The sequence below is a fragment of the Anas acuta genome, chromosome 5 (genome assembly GCF_963932015.1).
Source record: "Anas acuta chromosome 5, bAnaAcu1.1, whole genome shotgun sequence".
NCBI classification, from domain to species: Eukaryota; Metazoa; Chordata; class Aves; order Anseriformes; family Anatidae; genus Anas; species Anas acuta.
The window spans coordinates 53890507-53918026 of record NC_088983.1 but is presented as its reverse complement, the minus strand read 5'-3'; the positions used below and the strand labels follow the sequence as shown (position 1 = coordinate 53918026).

The following is a 27520-nucleotide window of genomic DNA, read 5'->3' as shown; positions in this document are numbered from 1 at the left end:
AAAATGCTTTTTAAAGCAGGAGCCAAAGTCCTGATGAAAAGAAAACAAGACAAAAAAAAAAAAGAAGAAAAACGGGGGGAAAAGGGGGAGTTATGGGGAGGGGAAGAGGGGGTGCCTGCCCCAGCGCTGCTCGCCCCCCGGCGCAAGTCGCACCCCCGCGGGCTGGCGGCGCAGCCTGGCCGGCTGCCGGCTTTGCCCTTCGAAAGATCGGCCGAGACCAATGGCAGGGACCTGCTCGGGCTCGGGAGGGCCGGGATTGGTGCAGGAGCTCTGCTGATGCCGGGGGAAACCTCACCGGTACTGAATGCAGGACGCGGGGGGTGCGGGGGGTGCGGGAGCGGGGGGAGGAATGGGCCGAGCTTCCCACGGAGCGGGGCTGTGTGCGAGGTGAAAGTACATCAGCGCCGGGAAAATTAGCCTAGGGGGCACTTCCGAGCCGGCTCCAGAGCCGAGAGACAAAGAGAAGGGAGGACATGAGCGCAAGGAAAGGGAGAGGGCAGGGGAGCAGCTGAGCGAAAGCGAGCGAGGGCAGCGCGGCCAGGTCCCCCCCGCTCGGCCAGAAGACAAAGAAGCGGCCGGCAAATGGGGAAAGGGGGGGAGAAAAGCGAGGAGTCGGGGGAGTGCAAGGCGCAGATCCCCCTCTACACCTGGGAGGAGATCCAGAAGCACAACCTGAGGACGGACAAGTGGCTGGTGATTGAGCGCAAGGTGTACAATGTCACCCAGTGGGCTCACAGGCACCCGGGGGGCCACCGAGTCATCAGCCACTGCGCCGGGGAAGATGCCACGGTAAGGAGCGCACGGACACACGCGGGGCTGCCCCCAGGCTTCGCCAGCAGCCTCTGACAGGTCACTGCCATCCTCAGGGTTACTGAGAACGAGATTATTATTGTTATTTTTTGCACAGCCTCCCTCTCCCCCAGCTCTCTACCACCTGCAGCTCAGCTCTGCTCTAGCACCGAGGAGCAAAGCGCTGGGCGCGCATCCATGCGACGCCTGGGCAGCCAGCTCCCTGCAGCCATGGGCAATAACATCTGGAAGAGTGGGTTGGTAAAAACTGCTCGGCTCTGCTTAAGCCCTGCTGCTTGTCTTTGTCTCTTGTCTGTGCTGTCTTTCGACGCTTCATAATCCAAGTGTCCCCAGTCTTCCCCTCTCCAGGGCGTAGTTACGCGAGCTACACCGAAAACAAACACAAGAAAGGGTTAAAAGAGTCCAGCCCGCGTTTCAAAGATGCTTCTGTTGGACAGTGTGAGCTTGAGGCTTTCAAACAAGGAGCTTTTTAGCCTTTTCCCTGTGGTGAATTCTCGAGAAAATGTTGTTGCAGGTTTCTACAGGGCAAAAAAAAAAAAAGTTTTCTGCTGCTACAGCTGCTCCTACGCTTCATAGCTGGCTTGTTTCAGCTGCCTCTCGTGTTTCAGCAACTTTTAAAAACAAAAAAAAAGGAACAAAGTGTTTCAGAAAGTGTTGTCTGAAGTTTCTCCCAAAGCCACCTACTTCACAAGCGCGTACAGGGAGCGTGTCCTCACCCCCAGCACCAGCCCAGAGTTAACAAATTTAAGCTGCCTCAGAGCTTTTCCATGGGCATGGTAAACAGCAGAAGGGATCAAGCTGTAACTTTAACTGTGTATCTGCCACGTCTCTTAACCCTTTTATCAAGAAGGAGGCTGTGCATGTGACAGAATTAATCGGCAAGAATTACTAACATTTTCCTTTCCTTCTCCATCTGTCTGAGGTTTGTGGTTATTTTCCACTGGTTTCCTTAAAGCACTGAGATGCATTTTAGTGTTCCTGTCCCCTTACAGAAAAACCTCTGAATGAAAAGCTTTCTCCCTCCAAAAGAAGTAGCTGGGTGAGGATTTTCTCTAGGCTGCATAAGTGCAGGTACTGCTAAAATCAGAGGAGCTGGGCTCCTGTCCCCAAGAATGCACTTTAATACCTCCACTAGAAATCGAAAATCATCTGCTAGTGTATTTGTCTCTGATCTTTGCAAGGGAAACTGAATCAGATTTGTGAGTCTGCTACTGCTGGTCCTTCTAGCTTCCCCTACCACCTCTCCAGAGTACCTTGCATCTCACTATACTCAGAGCATACTCCAAGAAGACGCGGTCTTAAGAGTGCTCTGAAATTGTCCCTTCCATCCCGAGCACTAAAATGGAATTGGTATCTGGATTCCAACTTCCCTATGGTGAATCACATTTTAATACAAAATAAATTCTTGCATTCAGAGTGAGAAATCCTTGTCCTTGAGTCTGCCAAGGCTTTACTAACAAGTTTCATTTTGAGTTGCAAGATCTCACAAATGGAAGAGCTTAGGAGGAGGAAAAGGCAATGATAAAAACTCAGTTCAACATGTTTTCATTCCTAGTTCTTGAATGGCTTTCACCTTTCTGGAATTCCCCTTAGCATCACATGCAGTTAGGACCTACAGTCCAGCAAAGGTGCACCAAAGGAACTTCAGCTACTTCTCCGTTTATCTTTTACCAATACTCTAGAGGATCAGGTGTATCAATCTATCGCAGACTGCCCACAAACAGACTCACTGAACTCTATATCCACGCTGGGGCTGCTCTAAAATGACTTGGTTGGTGATATGTGAGCTAATTCATCTCAGGATGCTCACAAGATAGCTGACTGAAAAGCTCCATGACAGCTTTTATGCTCAGCATGTTCAGCTGATGCTGATCAAGTCAAGAGAGCCCAGGCTAGCTTACACATGAATTTTCCCTGCAAGTACTAACAATATTGGGTGTTCATTCATTTTAGGCCATACTTTAGGATACTGCTACAGCACACCAGTCTGGGAGAACATGTTCTGGCATCACGTTATGCACAATTGCTTTCAGTAAACGAACAAGGCTTAGAATATGAACAGACACCTTCCAGCCTCTGTTTTAGGAATGTTCAAGGATGTGAAAGAATGTCTTTGCATTGACTGCAATGAGTACTTTGATGCTCGTGTACAGCTCATACCTCAATAAAGTAAAGCTTTTTTCCACAAAACGCAGCTGGAACAATTCCCACTTCCCATAAGACACATCAGCTTACCTGGACAATAGACCACCAAACTGAGAGGTCAGATGTAAATATCACGTGGCATTTTCCAGAGTGTATCTTCCACCTTTTGCTCTCTATCTCCTCCAATACAGGTTTGAGGACAATTACAAATTTCAGGACCTATTTGTAAAGGAGACACATGAGATATAGCAAATCAAAAAGCAATTTTTCCTTCACCATATCTTTCTGCCTGATGATGGTAGGAGTATTAGGATATGATACTCTGTCTCATGCTTGGAGACTATACTGAAAAATCTCATCCTCTACCTATGCCAGTGATATATGAGTATTATTTTTCAGCCACCCCCCAGTGAAGGTGAAACTTTCCTACTTTCTTCATGGAATAAGCTCAAGATGGCAGTGAAGTAGAAGATCAGTAATATATAGTTTTAAGTAAGAACTGTGCTCTGACATGCATGCTTACATCTCTGACCAGTTTCAACCTTTACTTTTCATCCAACCAAGGAAGAAGGGTTCAGAGATGGAAGAGACCTCTCCCCAGAAAAGTCATGACAGAGCATGTTTAGAAAACAGATGTGCTGCTGCCAGGGAAGCCTTAGGTGAACAGAAATACCTTCTAGGCAGTGAGGCAGAAGCTGCTGTTCTGAGTCACCTTGCCATTAACACTACATAAATCTGAGTGATCTCCATCATGGAGGTAAGGAGGTAGCCAGCCAGACCTCCAAAGATGGCTTTCCCCCATTAACTTGAACAATATTGAGAATATTCTTCAGTGCTTCCTCAGTGTTCACCCTCTCCCTCTTTACCCTTCTCCTTTTTTTTTTTTTTTTTTTTTTTTACCTGTCATACTTTTCACCTCAAAATGGTACAACCTTGCAGCAGGTACAGTCAGATACTCACTTCCCCACTCTCCCTGGTCTTCCTTCCTCTTTCACACCTTCTGCAAATTATACCAGGGAAACTCAATACCAAGGAAATATACCAAAATATACCAAGGAAACTGCAGTAACAGCTTTGCTGGCCCTGGAGTTTTACCTTCATTTTGGCACCAAGAAGGTAACACCAATAAATAACACAATGCAATCAGAAAGCACTGGTCCCACTCATGCTTGAAATTGGGATAAGTTTTGCCAGTGTGGCAGTCTTCCTGAGTAGAACAGGGCAAACCCATCCAAACTTTCCCCCGTGATAACAGATATCGCTTTGTTTCTGAAATTGTTTCCGAATGGGATAGTTTGGACACTTAGCAATGTCATGAGAGCTGAGCTGAGAGTAACTAGAAAAGTCCAGTGCATTTCAGTTTGCCTCCCCCATCTGCTGCAATGACATTTTTTCTCCTTTTTGCATCTTCCCCCATGGCCTCTGGCGTTTTAAGGCTTTTGTAATCTTTATTAATATTTATACATATATATACACTAATAAAATAAAAAACCTGTTCTTTCCATCCTTCTGTTGATTCTCTTCTCATATATTATTTCTTTAACTTCAAGCTAAGTGGCAGAGACCAGCTTTCACTCTCCTGCCTCTTACAGTGAAATGTCTATGGTCCAAGTATTACTTTGAGGCTCAACCCTAAATCTTGGAATAAGCTGAAAGTTTCAGAGGACTTTGGAACCAAAGTTGCTGGTGGTAATTACAAACACCAGAGCTGGCCTATCAGCGGAATTCAGCTCACAGGAAGGTCAGCTAGACACAATGAGCACTTTACAATCTGCCTTTCCCATTCAGAACAAGAGGTGAGATTTAGCTGGTCCGTGGTTAGAAAATGGGACAAAGGAAGAAAGGCTGAAGCATGGTACTTCTGACTTCTGTTTTTGACAATACTCCAGTTGTATTTCCCTTACTCATAAAATGAACAATATAGGGATTTCAATGCAATGAGAAAAGGAGATCATAATTGGTGAACTTTCTGTCCCTACTACTACCTTTGGGGTTAAAATTCAAGTGATGTGAAATGAGGGATGTGCAAGACTTCACTAGCAGCAGATACATCAAATATATGCTCTCATCACGTATCTGCAGGGCACAGATACACAAAAAGATATGGAATGAGGAAGGAATAGAGAAAAAAAAGATATAGTTAGCACACCAGATTCATAAATGATGTTGCATGGAATAATCAGGGTCTGAGATGGTCAATTTTAGAAAATTTAGATATGAAGAAAAGGAATTAAAAATAATACATAACAGTACCTTGATAGGGTTAAGCTTCTTTTTTTTTTTTCTTCTGATTTTGGTCCAAAAGGACCTGCACTTATTATCAATACCCTTGAGGGTATACCAAAGAGCTTGTTCAGTAAAACCAAAACCTATAGTGATCTATTAGATAAATTCATTCTCTTCCACTTTGCCATATGCTTTAGGTGAACACCAAATCAAACACACTCTAAAAACGCCCTCTCTTGAATTGCCTCCAGGCAGCAGACTTTCAAAGGGTATTTATATCCCGGAGGGGATTTGCACAAACTCCTACTGGCCTGCCTTCCAAAGGAATTAGCAGGACTTAGGTATTTAGGTGCTTAGGAAGTTTCCTGAGGTGCCTTTCTCCATCTGTCTAGATAGCATCCCAGTTCTCGCTGTTTACTTTCTACAGGTAAGCAAATTCAGCAGCCTCCAGCAGAAATCTTCTCTAGTAGCAGTACTGCATTGAATCCCAGAGATGGAAGTCAGTCCAGCTAGTCCTCAATCTCACATTTACTCACATTTCTGTTCCAGGATGCATTCCAGGCCTTCCATATCAATCCCACCTTGGTGCAAAAGTTTCTCAAGCCATTACTGATCGGAGAGCTTGCTCCAGGGGAACCCAGCCAAGATCGAGATAAAAATGTGAGTATTTCTTCTGAGCTGGGGTTTATTGTGGGCATACTCCACCACTTTTTTCCCCTCTCAGGATGTTCTCCAAGATGTGGAAAAAACATCAGACAGATTGTAAAGGTGTCTTCAGTACAGGCAGCTGCAGAGAAAGAGAAAGCAGCTGAACACCTCTGTGCAGCAATGTGCATGGATAAAAATGTGAGACGGAGTTGAAACATTCAGACTTCTGTACAGGTGTTTGTGCCATGAGTGGCAGAGCAATAGGTACTCATGAGTGAGGTGAAACAGATGTCCCATTTCAGTAGGTGTGCTTAAGAAGGAGCAACCCAACAAGTACCTTTTCCATCCATCCCATATCCTTCAGCCAGCCCTTGGGTGCTCATCACAGAAGGTTTGGAATTATGCTTAAGTAATAGGACTGAATTCTCTCATTCTCCAGCTGTCTTTAATACTTGTATAGCTCTTTCAGACTAGAGTCATCAGCAGATATGATGACATAGCAAGGTAGTGCTGCTGATTCACAGAATTCTCCTAGCTCAGGGTGCAAAAGGTCAGGACCCAGGCTGAGGCCAGCCAGGGTGTTGATTCATAGGAAAGTGCTATGGAAAGCTAGAAAGCAGTGTGAATATGGAGATTAGTACTTCCTTACTTCTGGAGTAGCCAACCAAAGCAAGAAACAGCCACGGTCCTTAGGATGGAGCCTTCCCTGGACACGTTCAGACTTACCCACACGCTGCATGCTGTGTCTTATGTGTCCATTTGCAGCCCCAGCTGGTGGAGGATTTCCGGACCCTGAGGAAGACAGCAGAGGACATGAATTTATTCAGAGCAAGCCCTTTGTTCTTCTCACTTTACTTGGCTCATATCATTGCACTGGAAGCTTTGGCTTGGCTAATGGTTTCATACTTCGGCACCGGCTGGATCACAACTCTCCTCCTTGCGTTCATCCTTGCAACTTCTCAGGTAAGAAGCAGTAGGCACAGAGCATACCGGGTACTCAAGGAGGTCAGCGTGCACTGAACTTTTATTGTTAGACCTAGGAACTAGGAAAAACATTCACATCTGCCCCTATGGTGCCTTCTGGCTGCCCCTGGTGCTTTTGCATCACACGTTTTTCTTGCCTCTTGCACCTTTCATTCTCCAGGAGATGGAGGCACTGATCTCTTCTCCCTGAAGATCATCTATAACACCGCAGGCTGGATATTAGGAAAAGGTTCTTCACCAAGAGGGTGGTTGAGCACTCAGGCTCCCAAGGGATGTGGTCTCAGCACTGAGCCTGCCAACATTCAAACACTTATCTGATTTATCTTCCATCATCCCAGGCCCAGGCAGGGTGGCTGCAACATGACTTTGGACATCTGTCTGTCTTCAAGAAGTCTTCCTGGAACCACCTCGTCCACAAGTTTGTGATTGGACACCTGAAGGTAAAGGTCACTGGGGACACAGGGCACTGTGGAAATAGCTGCAGCCGCTTTGACTGCATCAAAGCAGGAAACTGCAGCTCTCAGCCTTTCCACAGGGAGCAGATGCAGAGAGGAGAAGTCAGTGAGCAATTGCACATGGAGCTGCTGCATAGAAGAGAGAGAGATGAGAGCACAACTACAGCTGTTACAGAACACAGCGATTCCACCAACCTCAGTAGAACTGCTCTAATTTATAGCAGCTGAGGACAGAGCTCATTAAATTGCATAAAACACTGTTTTAACACCCTGTCATATTTTCCACTTACTTCCCACTAAGCTTCAGTATTTTTTAAGTGTCCCATCCTGATATATCCCATCCATTCCAGGTATCATCAGAATTAAATCATAGGCAAGGTCCAAAGCAGACAAGCATTTCAGCACCCACTTGCAGTAGGAACTTAAGCAGGGTAGGACATACCTTTGCCCATTCTCCCAAACTGTCTTTGCATTTCCTGGCTCCTCCTGCTCAATAGAGGGCAAGCAGCAGCAACAGTCAGTAAGACACCAAGTGGAAATAGCCTACCATTCAGCTATTAATAGCAACCTCATTTGTAGGAAGACATTGTGAGATGCAAGTCACCGAGTGTAGCTTTATGGCCTGTTCTTTCAAATTATTTGATCTTTAGTGAGGGCAAAGCAGTCTGGCATAGCTGGCACGGGCCCTCTAAAACCAGCAGTCTCATAGTAACTGCCACCACAGCCGCCTACTGCTATTACAAAAGCAAATATTAGTTTGGGCACAATCAGAGTTGCACTGTTTTAACGCAACTGCCACTAGAGGAGCTGTGCTTTTGCATGGATTAACTCCCTGTATCCGCCCAGGGCGCCTCTGCCAACTGGTGGAACCATCGTCACTTCCAACACCATGCCAAGCCCAACATATTCAAGAAAGACCCAGACGTGAACATGCTGCATGTTTTTGTCCTTGGAGATACACAGCCTGTTGAGGTAAGGCAAAGTGGGGAAAAAAAAAAAGTGGAAAACTATTATCCCAAAGGGCTTCAGCGAATGCTTGTGCAAAAAAAAAACAGAAATTTGTGAACGTTGCTGGACATGACTTACGTAGTCAAGACTTCCAGCAATGCTGAAAAAGGACATGCTTCTCCCAGGGACTTCGTCTGTCAGTGTCTGACAGGAGTTTGGCCTTTACACCCTCCTAAACCTTGGGTTGAAGAGCAGGATTGACTGTATAGTTCCCTATCCATTTCACAGGAAAAAATATTTGGGGATAGCTTGGGAAAAGCCATGAAGCTGGGACCATAAAGAATGTAGAAAACTGCTAAAGAAAATTTCATTCTGCTGTATTGAAATATCAACGTAAGGGGAAAATGTGGTGTTTCTCAGTACTTCATCATGAATATTTCAAAACTGATCTTCCATTTCCACAGAAAATATCTTCCAATATTACCCCAGTTGTGCTCCAGACAATCTTCACAATGTCAATGTCCTGTCCACTGGAGCCTTTGCCATGCATGTGCGGGGATACTGTATTGCTTGCATACACACAGAAATTTCCTCCTGCCTTTTTTTTTTTTTTCTCCTTTTTTCTCTTCTTTTTTCTTTTTCTTTTTTTCCCTTCTTCTACTTGAAGCACAATCTGTGGAGATTTTGACTTGATCTGAGGGTGTAAGCCATCAAAGCTGATCTGATTTGAACAGGTAAAGTATATGGAAAGTTTCTGCTGGTAGAAGCTAGTCACAAATGATCACACTCCTACCTCACTGCGGAGATCTTCAGACATCATCTAACCCTGAATTTTACATTTTACCCAAAAAGTGGGGTCAGGACCAGACCAAATGTGAACTCTTTGGATTACTCTAGGTTACTGCAGTCATCAGCTAGAACTGTTTTCTTACACTATGTACCCACTGAATAACAGGCCATGTCAAGGTATTTTGATTCCACCTGTCCATTCCTAGAGCCAAAATACTTACAGTTTATTTTACAAAAGCCTACACAAAGAAAATAAACCATTGGTCTTTAAAAAAAAAATAATAACAACAAGCATTTCTACCTAAAACAAAACCAACACCAACAAATCTGCAGTAAGTACAGCACAGGGAAATATAAAATGAAAAAAAAAAAAAAAACTAATGCTTTCTCAGCTTTTACCCTATTAAGAAAGTAACCCCAGACATATGCTGGGGACACACGTGCTGATGTATGGTCATGTATAGAGAATGTCTTGCACACACAGAATTTAAGAGGCAGAAAGGTCTCTTGCATATGACTGAAATGGAAGACCTCTGGAGTATACAAAAGCCAGTATCTAGAGCATGTAAATCAGTATTAAGCTCCTCACTGTATTGGTACATCCCATTGGAAAATGCTGTGCCTGAAAACTGTTTTTTAAAGTAGACCGTGATTCTACCACTTAAAGGAAGAACTGAAGATGTAGGCATCTGTAATAACAAGGAAAACTAGGTCTCTCTCATATATCTAAAATGGTAGGTTAGTGTCAGTTTATCTCAATATTCTCTCACACTTGCACATAATCCTTTTCTACATGATCCAAAGCAGACTGTCTTTAGATCTCAGAGCACAGTGAATTCCTTTTCAGTAACCTTATATTGCCCAAAGTTTAGCCACTATTTCCTGCAGGCTCCAAAATTTTAGTGACCACGAATAGACAGAGTAGAGAGACAGAGGAAAACAGAATGGAAATGAATGGACATCACAGAGCTGGTGATCAGCCCAGGGGGAAGGAACTGACAAGTGGAGAGGGAAGCAATGGGGAAAGCAAGTCAGAGGCCATAAATAAAAATAAAAATAGGGGGGAGCTCTGCTAGACAATAACACAGTTCAGGTGACTTATGGTCTGAGGACAGCAGGCAAAGCTCACAGGGCCTCCCTGTGCAGGAGACCCACACGGGCAATGCATATCAGAGGACAAACCCAAAAAAGAGCAGCAGCACAGGATCTGTCAGAAACATCTGAGGGGGCAGTTATATAGATATCTGCACACACACTCAGGGAACAACCAGCTGTATTGCTTCAAATCGGCCAGGAGGTCACCACGACCTTAGCTTTTAAGATGTAGTACAAGTGGAAAGAGGACTGTTTATAATCCCTGTTCTTTTGGTCTGCTCTGACCAGCAAGCATACTGGAAATTCACTGGGCTCTCCAGTCCCACGCTCAACCCTCAGGATTACCAGGAAGCTCTTTCTACTGTATAACCAGAACATCCCATCGTGAAGTTTAATGAGACGGTTGCAGCTGTTCACTAGGAACTATAGGGAGAAATTCAATTCCTCTTTGGTCAGCCATCACTGTTCAGACTTAATCTGTTACATATTTGTTTTCCTGCTGCTCTTTGTAGCAGTATATCCTCACTTCCAAAATCCACTGATACCAGTAATCTCCTGATTGCAGCAGACTTCCAGTACAACCCATTACAGGGTGCAGGCACCTGAATGCACTGCCCTAAGTTCCATGTGCTACAGCTTATTTATTGGTGCTACGAGGCTTACACTCACTGCAAGTTGCTATGCTGGAAGCAAAACATGTGAGTTCACAGCAAATTAGCTCCTCGTATTGACAATGTTAGAGCTCAAAAAAAAAAAAGACACTTCTGCGTAGCTCTAGGTAAGAAGATACAATTAGGAGACCAGGTGCTCTTGGCTCCTTGTTTTCACTGAAGAGAAATGGGCACCTGCAAGAATGCAACAAAGGTCTAAACCTGCCTTTGGGGGAGCTTCTCTGTGTCTGCTGTCCATAGGTGAACCACACTAACCAGCAATCAGTGCAGAACCTCTCTCAGTGACACCACTGTAATTCTTACCATATCAAACCAGTGACGCAGACGTTGTAGATTTAAACATATCTGTTTGAGTTATTGTTACATGAGCAAAGGGCCGCACTGGTTTTCCCACTGCTGGTAAAGTAAGGTTTTACAAGCCACCAGGGCTCATGGGGCTGATGGTTGCAGAAGCCAAAATGGATCGGGGCAGGACATCTGCATGGAAGACCAGCCAAGGTTCACTGCCTTGCTCTGCCATCGGTATCCTGCATAATGACTTACCTAAGGTCATATTTCTCTATGCATAAAATTTGTGTTGATAATAACAAAGAAAATAGCAGTCTTAGCACAGCTGCAGGCATGGCAGAAGGTGTAGAAATGCACGGAAATGCCCCCAAGCGCACAACAAGAAATTATCTGAACATCAAGACAGAAGGCTTTAAAAAGGAATTTACACATAGCACAATTATGAAGTCATGATATTTAACCATAGCAAAACACTTCCTAGCTTTCCTGCTGTGGGAGTTCAGTCAGAACTCTCCAGACAATAAAGAAGCATTGCAGGGAATCTTCTCTTACATGTGGGGGTCATAGTCCGAGACTGAGCTTTCTTATCTGTGTCCCGCAGTACGGCAAGAAGAAGCTGAAGTACCTGCCTTACAACCACCAGCATGAGTACTTCTTCTTCAGTGAGTATCTGCACCGTGCTCCTCCTTTTTCCCTTTGGTGAGGGGAACTGAAAGTCTGTTGACCTTTCCAGCCCCTCCTGTGTTAGCAGAGCAACTCGTTAAAGTCTCAACTCGTCTTGCCCTTCCCAAGATCTCATTAATGGTCTACCTGTGCAGGTCTCTAAATTTCTCACTGCTGGGAATTTCTCACTGATATCCAAGTGTCTTTCACGTTGCCAGCTAGGCAAGCAATTGAGACTGGGAAGTAATCTCTGTGTGAGAGGCTCAATGTAATGACTGCATGTGGTTTGTTGATGCTCTTTGATAAGTCAAAATGAACACTTGTGAACCAGAGCCTCCTTTCTTCACCGAAAGGCAACTGCCCCCATCACCAGTACATCACCTCCATTACCAGTGCTCGGACTTCCTTGAAACAGTCCCTAAATCACTGGGTCACTCTCACGTCACGCGCTTTCCTGCCTCTCTGATGTCCAAAATATTTCCCTTTGCTTTGCAGTCTTCCCACCTCTGCTCATCCCCGTGTATTTCCAAATCCAAATCATCTCAACCATGATCAAGCGCAGGTTCTGGGCGGTGAGTGAAATGTTTTGTCAGTGTTTGTGGGGTCCAGCTGGCTCGTAGGAAATTACACTTGAGTAGGGAGAGTGGCCAGACATCTCTCCACCACAAAGAGACCTGGCAAAGGGAGGGTATGAAGGGATCACACTTTTCTGCTAATTTCCCAATGTCCTCACCATTACCAGCAGAGCCATGCTGTATGAAATAGGCTAAGAGATGCCTGATGTTTTCTGTCTTCCCCTAGGACCTAGCCTGGGCCTTCAGCTACTACATGCGCTATTTCATCACATACATCCCATTCTATGGCGTTCTGGGATCCCTGTTTCTCCTCACTTTTGTCAGGTAGGAGATACGGGAGCTCCCTGCTGCTCTCCCCTCCCTCCAGCCTTGGGCTGAGCAAGGCTCATTTCTGCTATGGGCCCCACACCTTGCCCGTTTAGGTTCTTTGCAGTCATTTACCTCACTGTGCGTTATCCTGGGTATTCTCACTGCCTCGCGTTCTCCATATCGTCTCCCAGTGCTGTTTCCTCTCCGCAGAGCTGGAGCTGGAGCTCAGCACTTGTTATGGTTCAGCCAGGATGCTCCTTTCTCTCCTCATTCCCCATGACGCCTGATTCCAACACTTCCATGCATTTTCCACATTGTCTAAAGCTGGACAAAGTGCTTCAAGCCTCCCTCTTCCCAGCTCACTGGGAAGGTAATTCAGGAGCCCTCCTGAGCACTTTAAGTGAAATGCTCACCATTTCTCCCAGTGCAGGAGAATGCATGGCCTGTACATTACATGCACACATCATTGCTTCTTCACAGAGGTCATGGCCTCCAAAAGCTGTTTCATTCACACCACAGATCAGTGTTTCTGCCCCTACACTCCAGTCCTATCCCTCCAAAGCTGCCAAAATGAATCAGGCATGGCAGGGCTTTGTAGGCTTACTCACTGAATGGTTACGCTATTCCAGGTAGCAGCACTGAATACATATTTCTGTCTTGTATGTGATATCTGCAGCTTTTCTGGCTAGTACCAAAGAATGGCATTTAGTCCCACAGCCAGCATTAGTTTTAGGAAAACATTTCATCACAGTGAAAAATATTTTCTAAATAAATAAATGTAGAGTAAAAAGAAATAGCAACAGATGCACAAAAACCTTCATAAAACATGAAGATTTGCCTCCAAAAAAAATTAATGTCACTGTTCATGACTTAAGTTTTCATAGCCTCAAACCACTTCAGTCCGAAGAAAAATGGGAACTACAAAATACACACATTTGTGTAAATGCATAGTCAACATCTTTGGTCTGGAATCAAGCTGACAAATTGACAACAACTGACCTATTATTTCAAAAATGTTAATGTTTTGATTAAGCTAAAAATGCAAGAAGGCAAATATTCCCCTTGCAAAATTGTTTCTAATTAATCATGAAGATTCATCAGGAGATAGTTCCCTATTAATAATAGCTCTGTTATACTTGAGTCAGGAAGAGGAGAGCCCCAGGAGCTTTAGGGAACAATGTTCCTTTGTACTCAGCTCTCCCATTGCTCAGAGAAATAAGGATACGTAAGGAGGGTCTTCACTTTCAATCAAAATATGTAGGGTATAAAGTTAAACAAAAACATCTAGTTTTCTTTTGACCCTAGGCACGAGTAGTTTGTAGAAAGTTGAGATTGTTCTAAATAGCTGATGCATGACATGAGCAGTCTCATTCATCCTCTAGAAGCTAGACTAAAATACTGAGGAAAAACAAATACCCATCAAAATCCAGACTTCGAAACATTTCCAAAACCACTCTAATTAGCTTACTCCAGTCTGTGATTATATGCAATTACTGCTGGTGAAAGCAGAGATTCAGATCATCTGCTATTTTAGAAATCAAGCCTAAAGACTAGAACAAAGATGCTCCTGGATAACTACCTTGCATACATCTCAGTCTCAGCGTAGAAAACCTGCATTGGGTAAAGTGCATTGCTCCAGACCGTTCTACAAGGGCTAAAAATGTAGTTTTATTACCATAAGCATCAAATAAGCCACTTTAAAGTGATTGCCAGCCCAGGTCAGACTTCAGAATTACAGTAAAGGTACAGAGAGCAAAGGTGGGACCCCCAGTGTGATAAAGTTAACACCAATGGGCAGGTGGATTTTAAAAATAATCTGTATTCAGCAAGCAACTGCAAAAATAAAAATAGTTCAGAGAACTTCTAATCAGGGCTCGGTTGTTTTGTTTTGAAGTACTTGGATCACCCTTACTTACAGAAAGGCAAAATTAGCAAGAAAGATCAATCTACTTCTGAGGAAGGAGAGGGATAGCTCAGTAGGATGTCCTTCTGCAAAGGTAATCATAATTGCATTAGTCTCAGAGTTATAAAGACAGAAATTCATTGCAGAAGTGATTCTCTGTAGTTTCCCTAGGTAGAGGGTTGTTTACTTCCATACCTTGGAGTAAGGCTTTCCTCACATGCAGTATCTCCTGCTGCTCCCTATAAACCCCAGATTACCTGAGATCCTGGTCTGCAATATCAATTGTTGTGCTTTTTCTCTGTTTGTTTCTAAAGGTTTCTGGAGAGTCACTGGTTTGTGTGGGTCACCCAGATGAATCACATTCCAATGGAAATTGATTCTGAGAAACACAAAGATTGGCTCAGCTCCCAGGTAACTAACTGGGAGGGAAAAGAATATCTCTGACTCCTCTCACCCCAAACTGGATTAGAAATATACTCAAAAACAATGGATGGATTACCACTATTCCCAAGTAATTCTCCCCTGAAAATATACAAAATACTAGTACACAGTCTCCATCCATGACCTGTGCCATAAAGTTCTTCTCCCAGAGTCAGTAATGCTGATTCAAGACATGGAAGCCCAAACTTCTGTTTTAACTTTGACAATCAAAACATTTCTTTGTTGTTCTTTCTGATTTGAGGCAGGATCAGGTTCAAGCATGATTTGACCTTCCTGTGGTATTTGTAGGCACACACGAGCAAATAGAAGAGCCTCAATTAAAATCAACAGTTAACGCTAAATGCTATCTTTGGCTGCTGTAAATCAATGTGCTGAAAATACATCAACCCCAGTTAAGAGAGAGCTCAGTATATTTCTAAAGTTTATAGTTTTCTAAGGGAATAAGGACTGGAATAAAAACCAGCTGCTTTATGAATCTCTTTATCGCCTCGTAAGATAAATGCACTGAAAGAATACCTCTTATCTGTAGTAGACCAAGTCCCATTCAGCCCCAGAGGACAGTGACAGTAGCTTTGACACTGGCTATATGAGTTTTGTGTAACTGAGCTGGGAGAAGAAATAACCTCACGTTAACCAGTATAAGTAGTAATTGTGGTTGTTAGTGGGGTCTTGAACACGGGCTTTCAAAGTCTGCCAGGCAATTTCATAGAATTACAGAATAACAGAATACTCTTTCGAGCACCTCGATGTCCTTCTTGTAGTGAGGAGCCCAAAACTGAACACAGCACTCGAGGTGTGGCCTCACCAGAGCCAAGTACAGGGGGACGATCACCTCCCAGGTCCTGCTGGCCACACTGCTTCTGTTACAAGCCAGGCTGCTTGCTGTTGGCCTTCTTGGCCACCTGAGCACACTGCTGGCTCATATTCAGCCGACTATCCACCAATACTCCCAGGTCCTTCTCTGCCAGGCAGCTTTCCAGCCACTCATCTCCCAGCTCTGCTTAGGGTTGTTGTGCCCCAGGTGCAGGACCCGGCACTTGGCCTTGTTAAACCTCATCCCGTAGGCCTCAGCCCAGCCTGTCTAGATCCCTCTGTTTAGCCTTCCCATCCGTGCTTTTCCTTCCCTTATGCCATGATTCACTAAAACACTGAAGCATTTTTTTAAATAAGTATGTAAATCATGTAAATCTTAGTAGATTCATATACTTATGGAAAGAAAGAGTGATGGGGTGGGGGGAGTATTACGAAAGCAAAAGATTATGAACAAAAACGTGGCAGGGAGCAAATGTAGGTATGACCAAAAAAAAAAAAGGAAAAGAAACAGAAAGAGATAAACCTTTTTGACACTGACACAATTTTATGACAACTTCAGGGATGGGGAGAATATATTTCCTGTGGTAACCGTGTAGCAATCACGGTTTAGCCAGTTAGAAGTCCAAGAGGATTTTAAGACTACCTAACTTTGCAATCAAAGATATTTTTTACAATAGCAGGGGTAGCTAAGAAATATTTCTCTATTATTCAGATTTAACACTTAAAGCACACTAGATGATAACCAAATGGGATGGGGAAAGGAGGCTTCCTGCGTCCCTGTGTTTTTTCTTCCTCAATTTCCCATCTTGGTAAAGTTTTTAACCATCTGATCTTCAACTAGATAGGCTGAGATTTAGGAGCCTCTAGTTGGGCTGATGTGTCACCAAATGGGACTGTTTCCCTGTCCTTTGACCACTGTTCAAACCTGTAAAGGCACTGTCAGCACAACAGCTGACAGCAATCCCTGAAGGAGGATTAAAGTTGCCCTTGCTGCGATCAGGTAGCTCAGAAGGGCAGCCTTCTGCGCTCTGACAGCTCAGCAGTGGGGTAAGACACATTTCATTCTCTTACCTGGCACAGAGAAGAGGAGCTTTGTGCTGATTTCAGGGCGAGGCTTCACTAATATTCACTGCTGCTTTCTTGCCTTCACAGCTGGCAGCCACTTGCAACATCGAGCAGTCCTTTTTCAATGACTGGTTCACCGGGCACCTGAATTTTCAAATTGAGCACCAGTGAGTATGGACCCAGCATCATTTGGTCATTACCAGGTTGTCACAACACTGAACTTGAGGCAGGGAAAACTCTGCTAAAGACATGTGAGATGAGACAGAATCGTAGAAAAGCCCAGGTTGTAAGGTCCCAGAGATCACCTGCTCCAACCCTTCATGGTAAAAACAGGGCCTGGACAAGATATAGATGCTTTGGACTTGTATCCTAAGCTAACTACTTGAACTTTCATATCCATTTCAAAAATTTCCTCTCCCTGACTAAAAGGACTTCAGCGTTTCATAGCTGGAGGCACCTGTGTAGGACTGCATACACCGCTGAGCACCAGGTTTCAGGAAACATATTAAAACCAGGGCCATGCCCGGTCTTCCCATTACCCGTGACAAATCAAAATATAAAAGAGATGCCTTCTAGGGTAAAGCTGACTGTTTTGGAAGCCAACTTAGGAAATCTTCATTGAAATGTACAGGGCAAGGTGATCCCAGATTCTAATACCTGCTTCTCAGTTCCACAAGCTTCCAGGGATGGAAAACAGGTTCACTGACTATCCAATCTGGCAAGAAAATGAGTTCTGCCCAAAGGAAACAGACAGCTCTTTCCTCATTCCTGCTCCCCTCGCATTCCAGCTGTGTCCTTTTCTGCATAAACTGACTTTCATTCTCTCTCTTGAACACAGCTTTGTTCTGAGACACAACAGCAGCAGAATGAATGCATTCAGTTTTCACGAGCTACTTGGAAGCAGAGGACTGTAAAGCATGGATCTCTCTGCCTCTTTTTCTTTTGTCTACTTGTACAGTTTGAGGAGGAGACATTATTAATTAGCCCCTATGAGGATGCAGACAAAGATGCCCATCCCTTGGGATTAGTCTCTAGAGTTTTCTCATGTTTGTTTTCTCTCTCTATTCAAGCCTGTTTCCAACAATGCCACGGCACAATTTCTGGAAAGTCAAACCTTTGGTGAAGTCATTATGTGCCAAGTACGGAGTCCAATATGAAGAGAAGCCTCTTGGAAAAGCATTTGTAGACATAGTTGGGTAAGGTCCTTTTAATTCCTGCAGCCTGCATTTCCTTGCTATATAAACATCCTATGTATGTTCCTACAGAGAATTCAGGACACCACAGACCCTTTAAAGACAGCATGTCAGTATTTTGTAACCTGGTTTCACTAGGGCAATAACCTTCATATCACAATCCAATAAATACCTGCAGAAATGTGTGGTTTTTTTCAGCAGAAGTGACACAGCTCCACTGATAGAGTGGAGCAGCCTCAGGTGACAGCAGTTGGGAAGCTGCTTCACAACGTCATGGGAGAAGAAAAAACTAGCCCCAGAGCAGCTGCTGTCAAAGTACTTGGTGAAACCAGCAATCAGATCAGCACTAAACTGATTTCATAGGGAATTTTTAAGCTCTATCCTTCTTAAATGCTGTTCTGATAGCTGGTGATTCTTGCCTTTGGAAGCTGGCAGCACATCTTCGGGCTGCAAACTGAGGAATCAAAGGGGAATGAATCAGGTTACAGCCCATGGCATTTCCTATTTGAGCCCTGCTAGCAGCAAAGGACTGTTCCCTAAGAGCAGAGGTGAAGATTAGTCTAACAGACCACCCTCAGGCAGGCTGTGTTCGTGTTTGTGACTCGGTTACCCCAAGGGGAATAATTCATGGCACGGAATATAAGCAGCTATTCTGCTGTCCATGGACCTCCCCTAAGTCAGTCTCAAGAAAGCCATTCTAAATCAAATACAAATCCAAGCAGATTGGCCCCAAGATGCAGAAGGGCTGAAAACTGTTCCCAACCCTCCTTTGGCCCCATCGTGCAATCAGCACAGGAAAATCCACCCAACACTGAGACACAGGGGGATTATAGCCAGTACCCTACAAGGCAGAGTTCACATTCCTATGCAAGTTTACAGTAAGCACCTCAGCAATTGCTTGCCATCCCAACAGAGCTGGTATAGGAGGAACTACAGCTGGTACAAGGGGCATCACCTGAAGACCTTGCTCTTTGAGTCTGAAACTTTTAACACCAAAACAGCTAGCTCCTCTTACCATAGCTGATATACCGAGAAAAGACATTTAATATCCGAAGGATTCATGCCCAGATTCAGTAACAGACTAATCCTTTGTAGGAACAAAATAACAGAGGCAAGATTCACAAGCCAAGCAAACTTCTCTTCCTTTTTTTTCTTCCCACAGGTCCCTAAAGAAATCTGGAGATCTATGGCTGGACGCTTACCTCCATAAGTGAACATGAAGCTTAATGGGGGGTGTGAGTGACCGGGAGGGCTGGGGTGGGTGGTGAGGGGGGGAATCACGCGTGTCTTTTACTGCTAGATTTCAGTCTGTATCTACGTGCACAGTTTGAGTGGAGTTTCCTGTCTTGTGAACTGCTACTGGTATGAGCTCAGGCAGCTAGTTAAACCCAGACAGATTTAAAACGTGCTCAGCATAGTCTTCAGAGGATGAGACCCAGTGCCTGCATCGCACGGAATGGAAGGCTGGGGTAGATTGGAGAGGAGGATCTAAAAAGGGGGCATTTACCATCTGCCCTCCACTTTCTCTTCATTAAAGATTCATTCTAGCTCTACCTAGAACACACAAGCCCTGACTTACAGGCACATATGACTTGTTGGGTGTCACCTCGTGCCTTTTTTTAATCCGTGCTTGTGCAAAAGAGGCACTCAGAAGAGTTTCACTTCAAAATAACTCAGTCTGTGCTCACCATCACAACAGGAGCTCAGGGGGGCTGTGCTCCCTGCCAGCTCTGCCCGCAGGAATCACACTCCGTGGGGACCAGCAGCTGCTGTATGGTGCGGCTTTCAGTCCTGCTCTGAGCCCTACTGTGCCTTTGTTGGTTTCTCTGTTTCCTCTCCTGCCTTTCTTTCTCTAATCATAGCAGCACTTCAGTAAAAGCTGTGATATTGACCCTGAACCATTAACATCTCAGCACCTTTCGGTCAGGGTGCTTAATACAGGACTGTGTCTGTATTTTTATCACTAGCCCTATTTGTAAGTTCCCATGAAAAACCTCTGGGTTTACGTGGTATAATATCTCCTTTTGGTAGAGGGTCTATTTTCTTCCTTTAATGAGCACCAGGCCTAGCAGAGCATTTTAATTGTCAGTAACTTACTCATAAACAATCAAACTGGAAATAAGACAAAACTTATTGATTGCACCAATGCTCCAGGGGAAACACAAATGGTCTTTTCACCTGCAAGAGCAGCTGGGCAGCGTACTTCAACACCCAATTCTGCCTGTCTGCACCTACCTGACATACACCAAGACTGCTTCTGCTGGTCAGAGGCTAGGACTGCGTGTCCTTGTCCTGAGACCAAGAAGGAGCTCCCCAACCACTCGACCTGCTCCCCCAGGACCTCTGGGGAGGTGGATGAAAACAGAATTGACCAGGCTGTGTTGGTGATGCAAGGATACATTAATTATTTGCACAGCTCATTATTTTATTCAATCCTGAATCTCGATTCTCACTATCAAGTCCTTCCATGCTAATAAAGCCCCAGGGAATCAGCAAGGTTCTGCACACACAGAGACAACTCCAGGGCTGTGGCCAGACACCTCCAAAACCACATTCTCACCTCCCACTTTGGAGATCCAGATGAGATTCCTGTGCTTACAGAAAGGAAACTCGTAGGTAGGACTGCAACTTAACCCAGCTCCTAATACCTGAGGTGTGCAAAGGGCTTACCTTCATGTTCTTGTCACCCCTCACTTGAGTATCACCACGAATAGTTAGCACAAAACCTTGCTGGTGTCTAAAGCTTGAACAGAATTTGAGGAATTTTTATACTTCTTTCTAACACCATACACAGTCACGTCCTGCTGGATGCTGTAACCTCTCAGCCAGGCAGTAGCAGGCAGTTGTGGTTAGCTTTATTAAGGCTGCCTTACCATGTCCATTTGTTTCTGACTCCTTCAATGTCTCTCACTGCCTCTACCACAAACACGCTGTCTCGCCAGCGGTGCAATCTTTTAAACACTCAGCTTATTTTTCTGATAGCTTGTATTTTTTTTTTGCTCATTCGGTTCTTGTTTCCAAAGCAGATGTTTCCTGCGTACAGATGCCTCTTCCTCCTTAGCTCTGTCCTCTTTTGTCTATCTTGCCTTTTGTCTTGGGGAAACCTTTAGCCCTTTTACACCTACAAACGTTCCTGCAGGGAACTTGTACCTCTGCCTAGGTAAATAGTGCTGCTTTAGCAGCTTGGCTTCTGACCTGCCTGCTGGAAGGACTGTTTTTCTCCTAAAAATCCAAAGTGCTTCCAACCCAACAGCCTGGCCTAACAGTGCCTAGCAGACAGCAGCTACAGCTGATGACGGCTGAAAGAACCTGAGAAGTTCTAGGAGAGCAACCATGCTGCAAGTCTACAGAAGAAAAATTTGCCTAAGGAAAAACCTTAGGCAAATGGACTTCCCCACCCCTACCCCCCCAAGACCTTAGGGCAAGGTACAAAAGAGAAGAAAGGAGGGACGGGATAGATCTTGATACTAGCTCTTCTCCCTGCTACGTGATTTTTTCAGACATTCAAAAATTCCCTTTTCATAAAAAATTGTTCAGTTGCTCAAATCCAGAAATAAAAATAATAAAAAATAAAAGTGTAATGTCATAGTCAGAAGTGACTTCCAAGTCTCATGCACTGTTCTTGCTGTTGCAAGACAAAAGGATCTGCTCTGCAAAGAACAGGTCACCAACACTTCTTAACCAGCAGTTTGTTCTTTTATTCATTGTACTTATATGTTCAGAAAGTTTGCCTTGTGAAAACATAAGAAGCCGGTGACTATTTCAGGCAAAGCTTCTCTGGCAGCATTACTCATGCAGTTTCTTCCCCTCCCTCCAAAAAAAATCCCAGCCAATATCATAGAAGTCAAACTGTTACATGTGCACCTTAATGTACAAGCTCTCCATCTATTAATCAGATCAAACAGACTCCTGAACAAAACAAACAAAAAAAAGGAAATCTGGGGAAATCTGCCTTGTTAAAATTGTAAGTAGCACTATAAAATCTGAGCTACAGCTGTTCAAGAAGTTTTGCTAAAACTGCAAACTTGGGCCGTGGATGGATGTAAACTTCATGTGGCCTTGCATGGCTTTGTCCCCAGGGCAAAATGCAGCCCTCCTGGGTGAGCTTCCCTTCGCAGTTTCCAATCAGCCATCAAAATTATATAAGCACTGAAATTCAAGCACGGTTTTGCTCCAGCTGAGCCCTAAAACTCAGTAGTTTCTCTGAAAATGAATGGGATTTCATTTCTCTCTTGAAAAACCTGCAAAGACTTGCAGATAAACTCATCTGAGCCACGTCGCTGGCTGCAGGAGCACTTGCCAGCATACAGAAGCTGTGAGTCAGAAACAACGGCTTGTCTCAGGTCCAGTAACGCAACAATAGTCAGGAAATGACTGACTGTGCTTCTCTTCAGTCGCTTGTTAGCAGGGCCTGGCACACAGGCTGGAGCACCAGCATGTTCAGAGAGGGTTGGAGGAGAAAGGCATTAACTACAGCAAGTGCAGGGAAGGCAACAGAAAGCTCTGGGCAGGAGAGATACGGGCATGTATTTTGGAAGGAGTAGGACGGAGCTGGGAGAAACGTGGCTAAGCTTGCTTAAAACTGTGACCTAGATCTTCAGCAAACAGAAATTAATTCTAGCCAAGGCCATGGGTCAGCGCCAGCTCTGTGAACTAACAAGGAATGTAGCCCCATGTTTTCAGGGAGAGGCACGGTGGGAATGAGGGTACTCACACTGAGATTTTCCTTTAAGCAAGAATTAGAAGAGTCTAAGATCCTGACTTTTTACTGAAAAAAAGCTTGGGAGGCTCAGAGCACCAGCAGAGCCCCCTCAGGACACAGCTTCAGGCCCCATCTCCTTGCTACAGGGGATGCAGAGGATGCATTCTCTTCTCCGATCACACGGACTGAATTTTAGCTCTTCATTAGGGCCAAGACATCCTTTTCTATCTGTAAAAATGACCATGCTCCAGCCGTGGCCTCTTCCAGTAGATGCTTTCCTAGGAAAGCCTTCCTAACATCTCAAATGTTCTTTAGAAGTTGTTAAAAAAAAAAAAACAAACCCACATTCCTCGTATGATGGCTCCCGATTATTTCATTCTTCAAAAACACATCAGTAACCCAAAGTGAATTTTTTTTTTCCTGGTGTATTCATGGCTCATTAAAATCATAACCATTTGTTGACCATAAAAAATGCTTTATGTGTTTTTTCCAGTCACGTCCAGAGTCCCTGCAGTGCTGTTGTGGAAAGCCTCTTTTCCATTGCACAGGGTGAAATAAATGAAATTACTGTTATGGCATTGACAATAGACAGATTTCTCTGCTACCCATCGCAAAGCCCAGGAACAGTAGCAATGGTTACCCTTGTCTTGGGAACAGGCACCAAAGAAAATGATTTATTTCCATTGAGAAAGATTTGCCTAAACATTCAAAAAAGTGTCTCTAGACACTTCAGGGAGGCAGAGGAGGAAAAAAAGAAATAATTACATGAAAACTTCTGTAGAAGCTTCTTGGAATTTGTCTGAAAGACAATTTTTTCTGCCTATTAATGGCTTGCTACAGTGCTGTAGCAAGCAGCTTGCAGTGGCTTTTCTAACTGGCAGCTTGATCAAATGGAGTCAGTGGGCTTCGGGTCAGCCCAGAGGCTTCAGTGCAGCCACATTTAATGGAACTGGGAGCCTGTCCTTGCAAATAAACCTACCTGAACTGAATCGCCAGCTGCAGAGGCGCATCGCAATGGACAGAGCCTGTGAGTAGGAATCACATAGGCTGGCCCAGATCAGACGACCAAGTGATAAAGTCAGAGGAGGACAGCCTGTGGTTATCTGTTCCATTAAATCAATACCCCACTTTCCCTGAGTACACATTAATTGCTTCATAAGTAAACTCATTCTGCACAGAAAGCACTCCATGAGGAGTCATAGAACTCAAAACAGAAAATGACCCCACCTTGCTCCATTATTAGGACTTTTATTTGATCCTAGAGTAAACACAATCCCCTAATACAAACAGAAGAGGCTCTTACACAAAAACAAACTCTTGCAGATTGATACATCATCTGGCTTTCCTCCCTGCCGCAACTGTTCCCAGAACCTCCGAGCATCCCTACACGGCAGAGTTTGAAGGGGAACAAGGACCTGATAATTCTGAGCACACATCCTGGATTAAGATGCCTACACTCAAGCCACCTATGCCAGCCATACTGAAACACTTCCTGATTTTACAGCACTTGTACCTGGGAATCTGCAAGTATTAACTGAAATGTGGCAAGCTACCCACTTCTCCAAATCTTAGCTTTCACAGACTTCAGCTCTGCTTGTCCAAAGTTCAACTCATCGGTTGTGAGTGATTAAAACTTCCCCTAAATTGAAATTAATCCCTTCAATTTCCTCCCTCCCTTGCTATGCACATGTATAGTAAGGAATCTAAGGCACAAAACCAACATAAAACATGCCTAAAACTCTTGTGTTAAATACTCATATGCCAGGCAACCAGGTCTTCAGTTCCAGCTCTCTTTAAGCTGCTTAATGTCCTAAGAATAGAGAGATTTATAATTGGCAAGGGCTAAAAAGCAGTTTGTCGTGCTGCTCAGCCTCTTGCTGAAGTAGAACCACTACAAGACAGCTGAGTGACACAGAGAGGAGAAGATAATTATGAGAAGGTCTCATTTATGTACAGAAGTTAATATATTTTACATTTTACTTGCTGACAGAATTAGGATGGGTGTGGATAAAGATTAACCAGAAACAACATGAAAACAATTACACAGATAAGAGCTACAGGATAAACTCACTTATTTCCCATTGCAGAGTGAGAAATCTACTGAGTTAAACATAAATACACGGCTGAGATTGCAGTGTGGGTGGTTTGTCTTCTCTGTGAAGGAATCTTTCCTACGTGCCTCATAGACTGAGCCACGAATTGTCTCAATTCACTTTGTCTGAGCAATAGCAGCGTACTCAAGCTGAAAATCTGCATCATTCAAAAGGTTTGGTTTAAAAATAGTCTTCTATAATCCTGAATAAAGATAGCACATGTCTATTTTTATATGGGTTTACAGGAAAATATTAGTGATGCTAGTCCAACAGTTCAAAGATACAGACCAAGGGCTGCAATATTTACTATATACTTCACTTTTCCCTATAAATATAAGGTTAAATAACCATAGTGCCCTTCCAACTATTACTCTATCATATCAATTACATTAAGAAGCACATAACTCTACTTCTGGGAACATTAAAACTCTCTCTGTTGTTTACCTGTGTTAAACAACAAAGTTAACTACTGGAAATAAGAACAAAGACAAGAAGTTTGTTGGCAAGCCTAACTCGAAGGAAACGGCTACTAAAATGCATTCCAGTATAAACACACACCCTGAAGTGACCAGCAAAATGAAATGCAGAAAAATTCCCATAACTGGGACCCTGTTCAAATATACGCAGGCCGATTCATGACGTGTAAGGAAAGTTAAGTTTGTTTCTTGAAATATCCTGGTGCAAGTCCAGTGATTATGGGTAGGATAAGTTAGCTTTTACGGTAACAAATGCTATGTGTAAACAGCAATATAAAATGGAACCATAAAATTAACGTTATCTGATTTTTTATCTTTAGTTAATGGGGTTGGTTTTTTTGGACTCGTTAAGAGAATGGAGCGCCTGGCAATCAGGCATTAAATTCAAAGCCTTCTCTAATCACTGAACAACTCCAAAATCACTGCTTTGTTCTGTATCAAAAAAACCTTTCCTAGCACCCCAAAGAGACCGGGATCCAACAGCCAGCTACAGAACTGGACAGCATGTGTGTCCATTTCCAGATGGCCAGCAAAAAGCTGAGGACAAATACAGAGCCCAAAGCCCGGTTTTGCTGGAGACATTTTTTTGCACAAGCCCACAATATCTTGTGCTGCACTTGTTGATCAGAATTAGCCACTTAGAGGAGTTTTACTCCTGCCTGGGGTTAATTGTGAGATACCAAGAGATAAATGTATCCAGCATTCAAGACTTCAATGTGAAGAGCAGTATCTTGATTCAATCAAGATCCAAAGTCAGCAATCTCTTTCATAAATCAAGGTGCCATCTAACCACTGCAGAGGTTGCTTGGTTGCAAATATGAGGAAGATCTGCTGATGTGAATGATGGCTTTTTGCTCCACTGAATTGAATGATGGCTTTTTGCCTTAAAGACCGTGCAATTTTGTAGCAGAGCTCTCCCACTGACAGCTCACAACTGATGTTTGAACATCAAACAGATTACTCAGGTCAAGCTGAAAAAGACAAGGAAGGCTCAGCAGAAACTCAAGACTGTCAAGAAATGAGTGGGAAAAAGGCAAGTGAAAGGGAACCTTACACAGGGGTATAACCCTTGCCTGAAGCATTGTCCTTAGCGCAGACAGCTACACGCCTTATTGGCCAGGTGCTGAATTTAGATGACAATGAGAAGATTAATCACGGTAATTGCTTGTAATTGCACATGTCCTAGCTGCAAAGGGTGTAGCTGAAGCTAATGAATGAATCAGACAAGCAGAACAGCTGTCTTGTGCCCACATCCACACTCCTCTGTGGCACTGATCAGCGACCCATCTCATGCAGAACACAACCACCCTACTGTACTGTCTGTCTGATTTGGGCTTGCTATTGTAGTGAGCAGTGACCATATCAAAGCCAGAGCCTCTGTGCACGGGTCTTGGGTATTGCACGTTTGTATAATATACAAATAACGTGCAATAATTGCACATTTGTATAATATACTAATGAAGCTTTACATCTTTTCAGTCTGTGCCATTTTACTGCCCTCTCAGCAGAAGCCCATACTGCAGTTTATGAAATAATTTCAGCCCTTTTCTGTGCCAAGCAACATTCCAGATCAGGAAAATATACCACCTCCGGTTACTTATAGGCCTGGTCCTATACGTAACTCCAGATCAAGCACTCTTGACTTGAAATTGTAGCCCTTTGCAAGTCAACAGACCTTTGGGCCATACTCATGACCCCAAATGGACATAAGCAGCAAAGTCTAGTCTTCACCATCAGTCCAGGGGAAGAAAAAAGCATAGACATTATTATTATTGTTCAGCTGCCAGCACTGATTCCAATCACTTGCTCATTCTTGTACCCAGATCATGGCTAAACTCACTAAATATTAACAAAAATAAACATCTAATTTGGTATTGTATGTAACTGAAATTCAGTGCAACATGGCTAGAGGACAAAACACCTTCAGGATGACTTCAGAATTAGAGCGTTCATTTTTCATGACAGCATCCCTCCATGATCCCTTTCATACTGTTGCCAAAAAAAAAAAAAAAAAAAACAACACAATTTGCCTGAAAACAATGTCTGGGCTTGAATTCGGCAGCATCAGATTCTGCCTTTGACCTTGGACAAGTCACCTACTCTTCCCTGTTTTGTTCCCCCAGTTCCCCATTTAAATGCCATACACTTTGACATTTAGTGCACACTTTTAGTTGGGACTATTTGTTTAAGTTGTGATGGACTTTTTTGTTGTTGTTGTTGTTTGGGGG

General features: G+C 43.9%; 1 protein-coding gene across 2 annotated transcripts; it reads left to right on the top strand.

Moving 5' to 3' along the window:
* Positions 1–387: 387 nt before the first annotated feature.
* Positions 388–27286, top strand: FADS2 (fatty acid desaturase 2). Of its 2 annotated transcripts, XM_068684907.1 has the most exons (13): positions 388–789; positions 5731–5841; positions 6595–6792; positions 7152–7253; positions 8115–8240; positions 11661–11721; positions 12218–12294; positions 12524–12621; positions 14824–14920; positions 16916–16995; positions 17899–18024; positions 19184–19256; positions 24047–27286. In XM_068684907.1, the coding sequence occupies exons 1-12, from the start codon at positions 583–585 to the stop codon at positions 19233–19235; spliced, it is 1335 nt and encodes a 444-aa protein (XP_068541008.1). In that variant the 5' UTR covers positions 388–582; the 3' UTR covers positions 19236–19256; positions 24047–27286. The 2 variants fall into 2 exon arrangements, with proteins under 2 accessions (XP_068541008.1, XP_068541006.1); XM_068684905.1 differs by lacking the exon at positions 24047–27286 and having other exon boundaries at positions 389–789; positions 19184–21702.
* Positions 27287–27520: the final 234 nt, after the last annotated feature.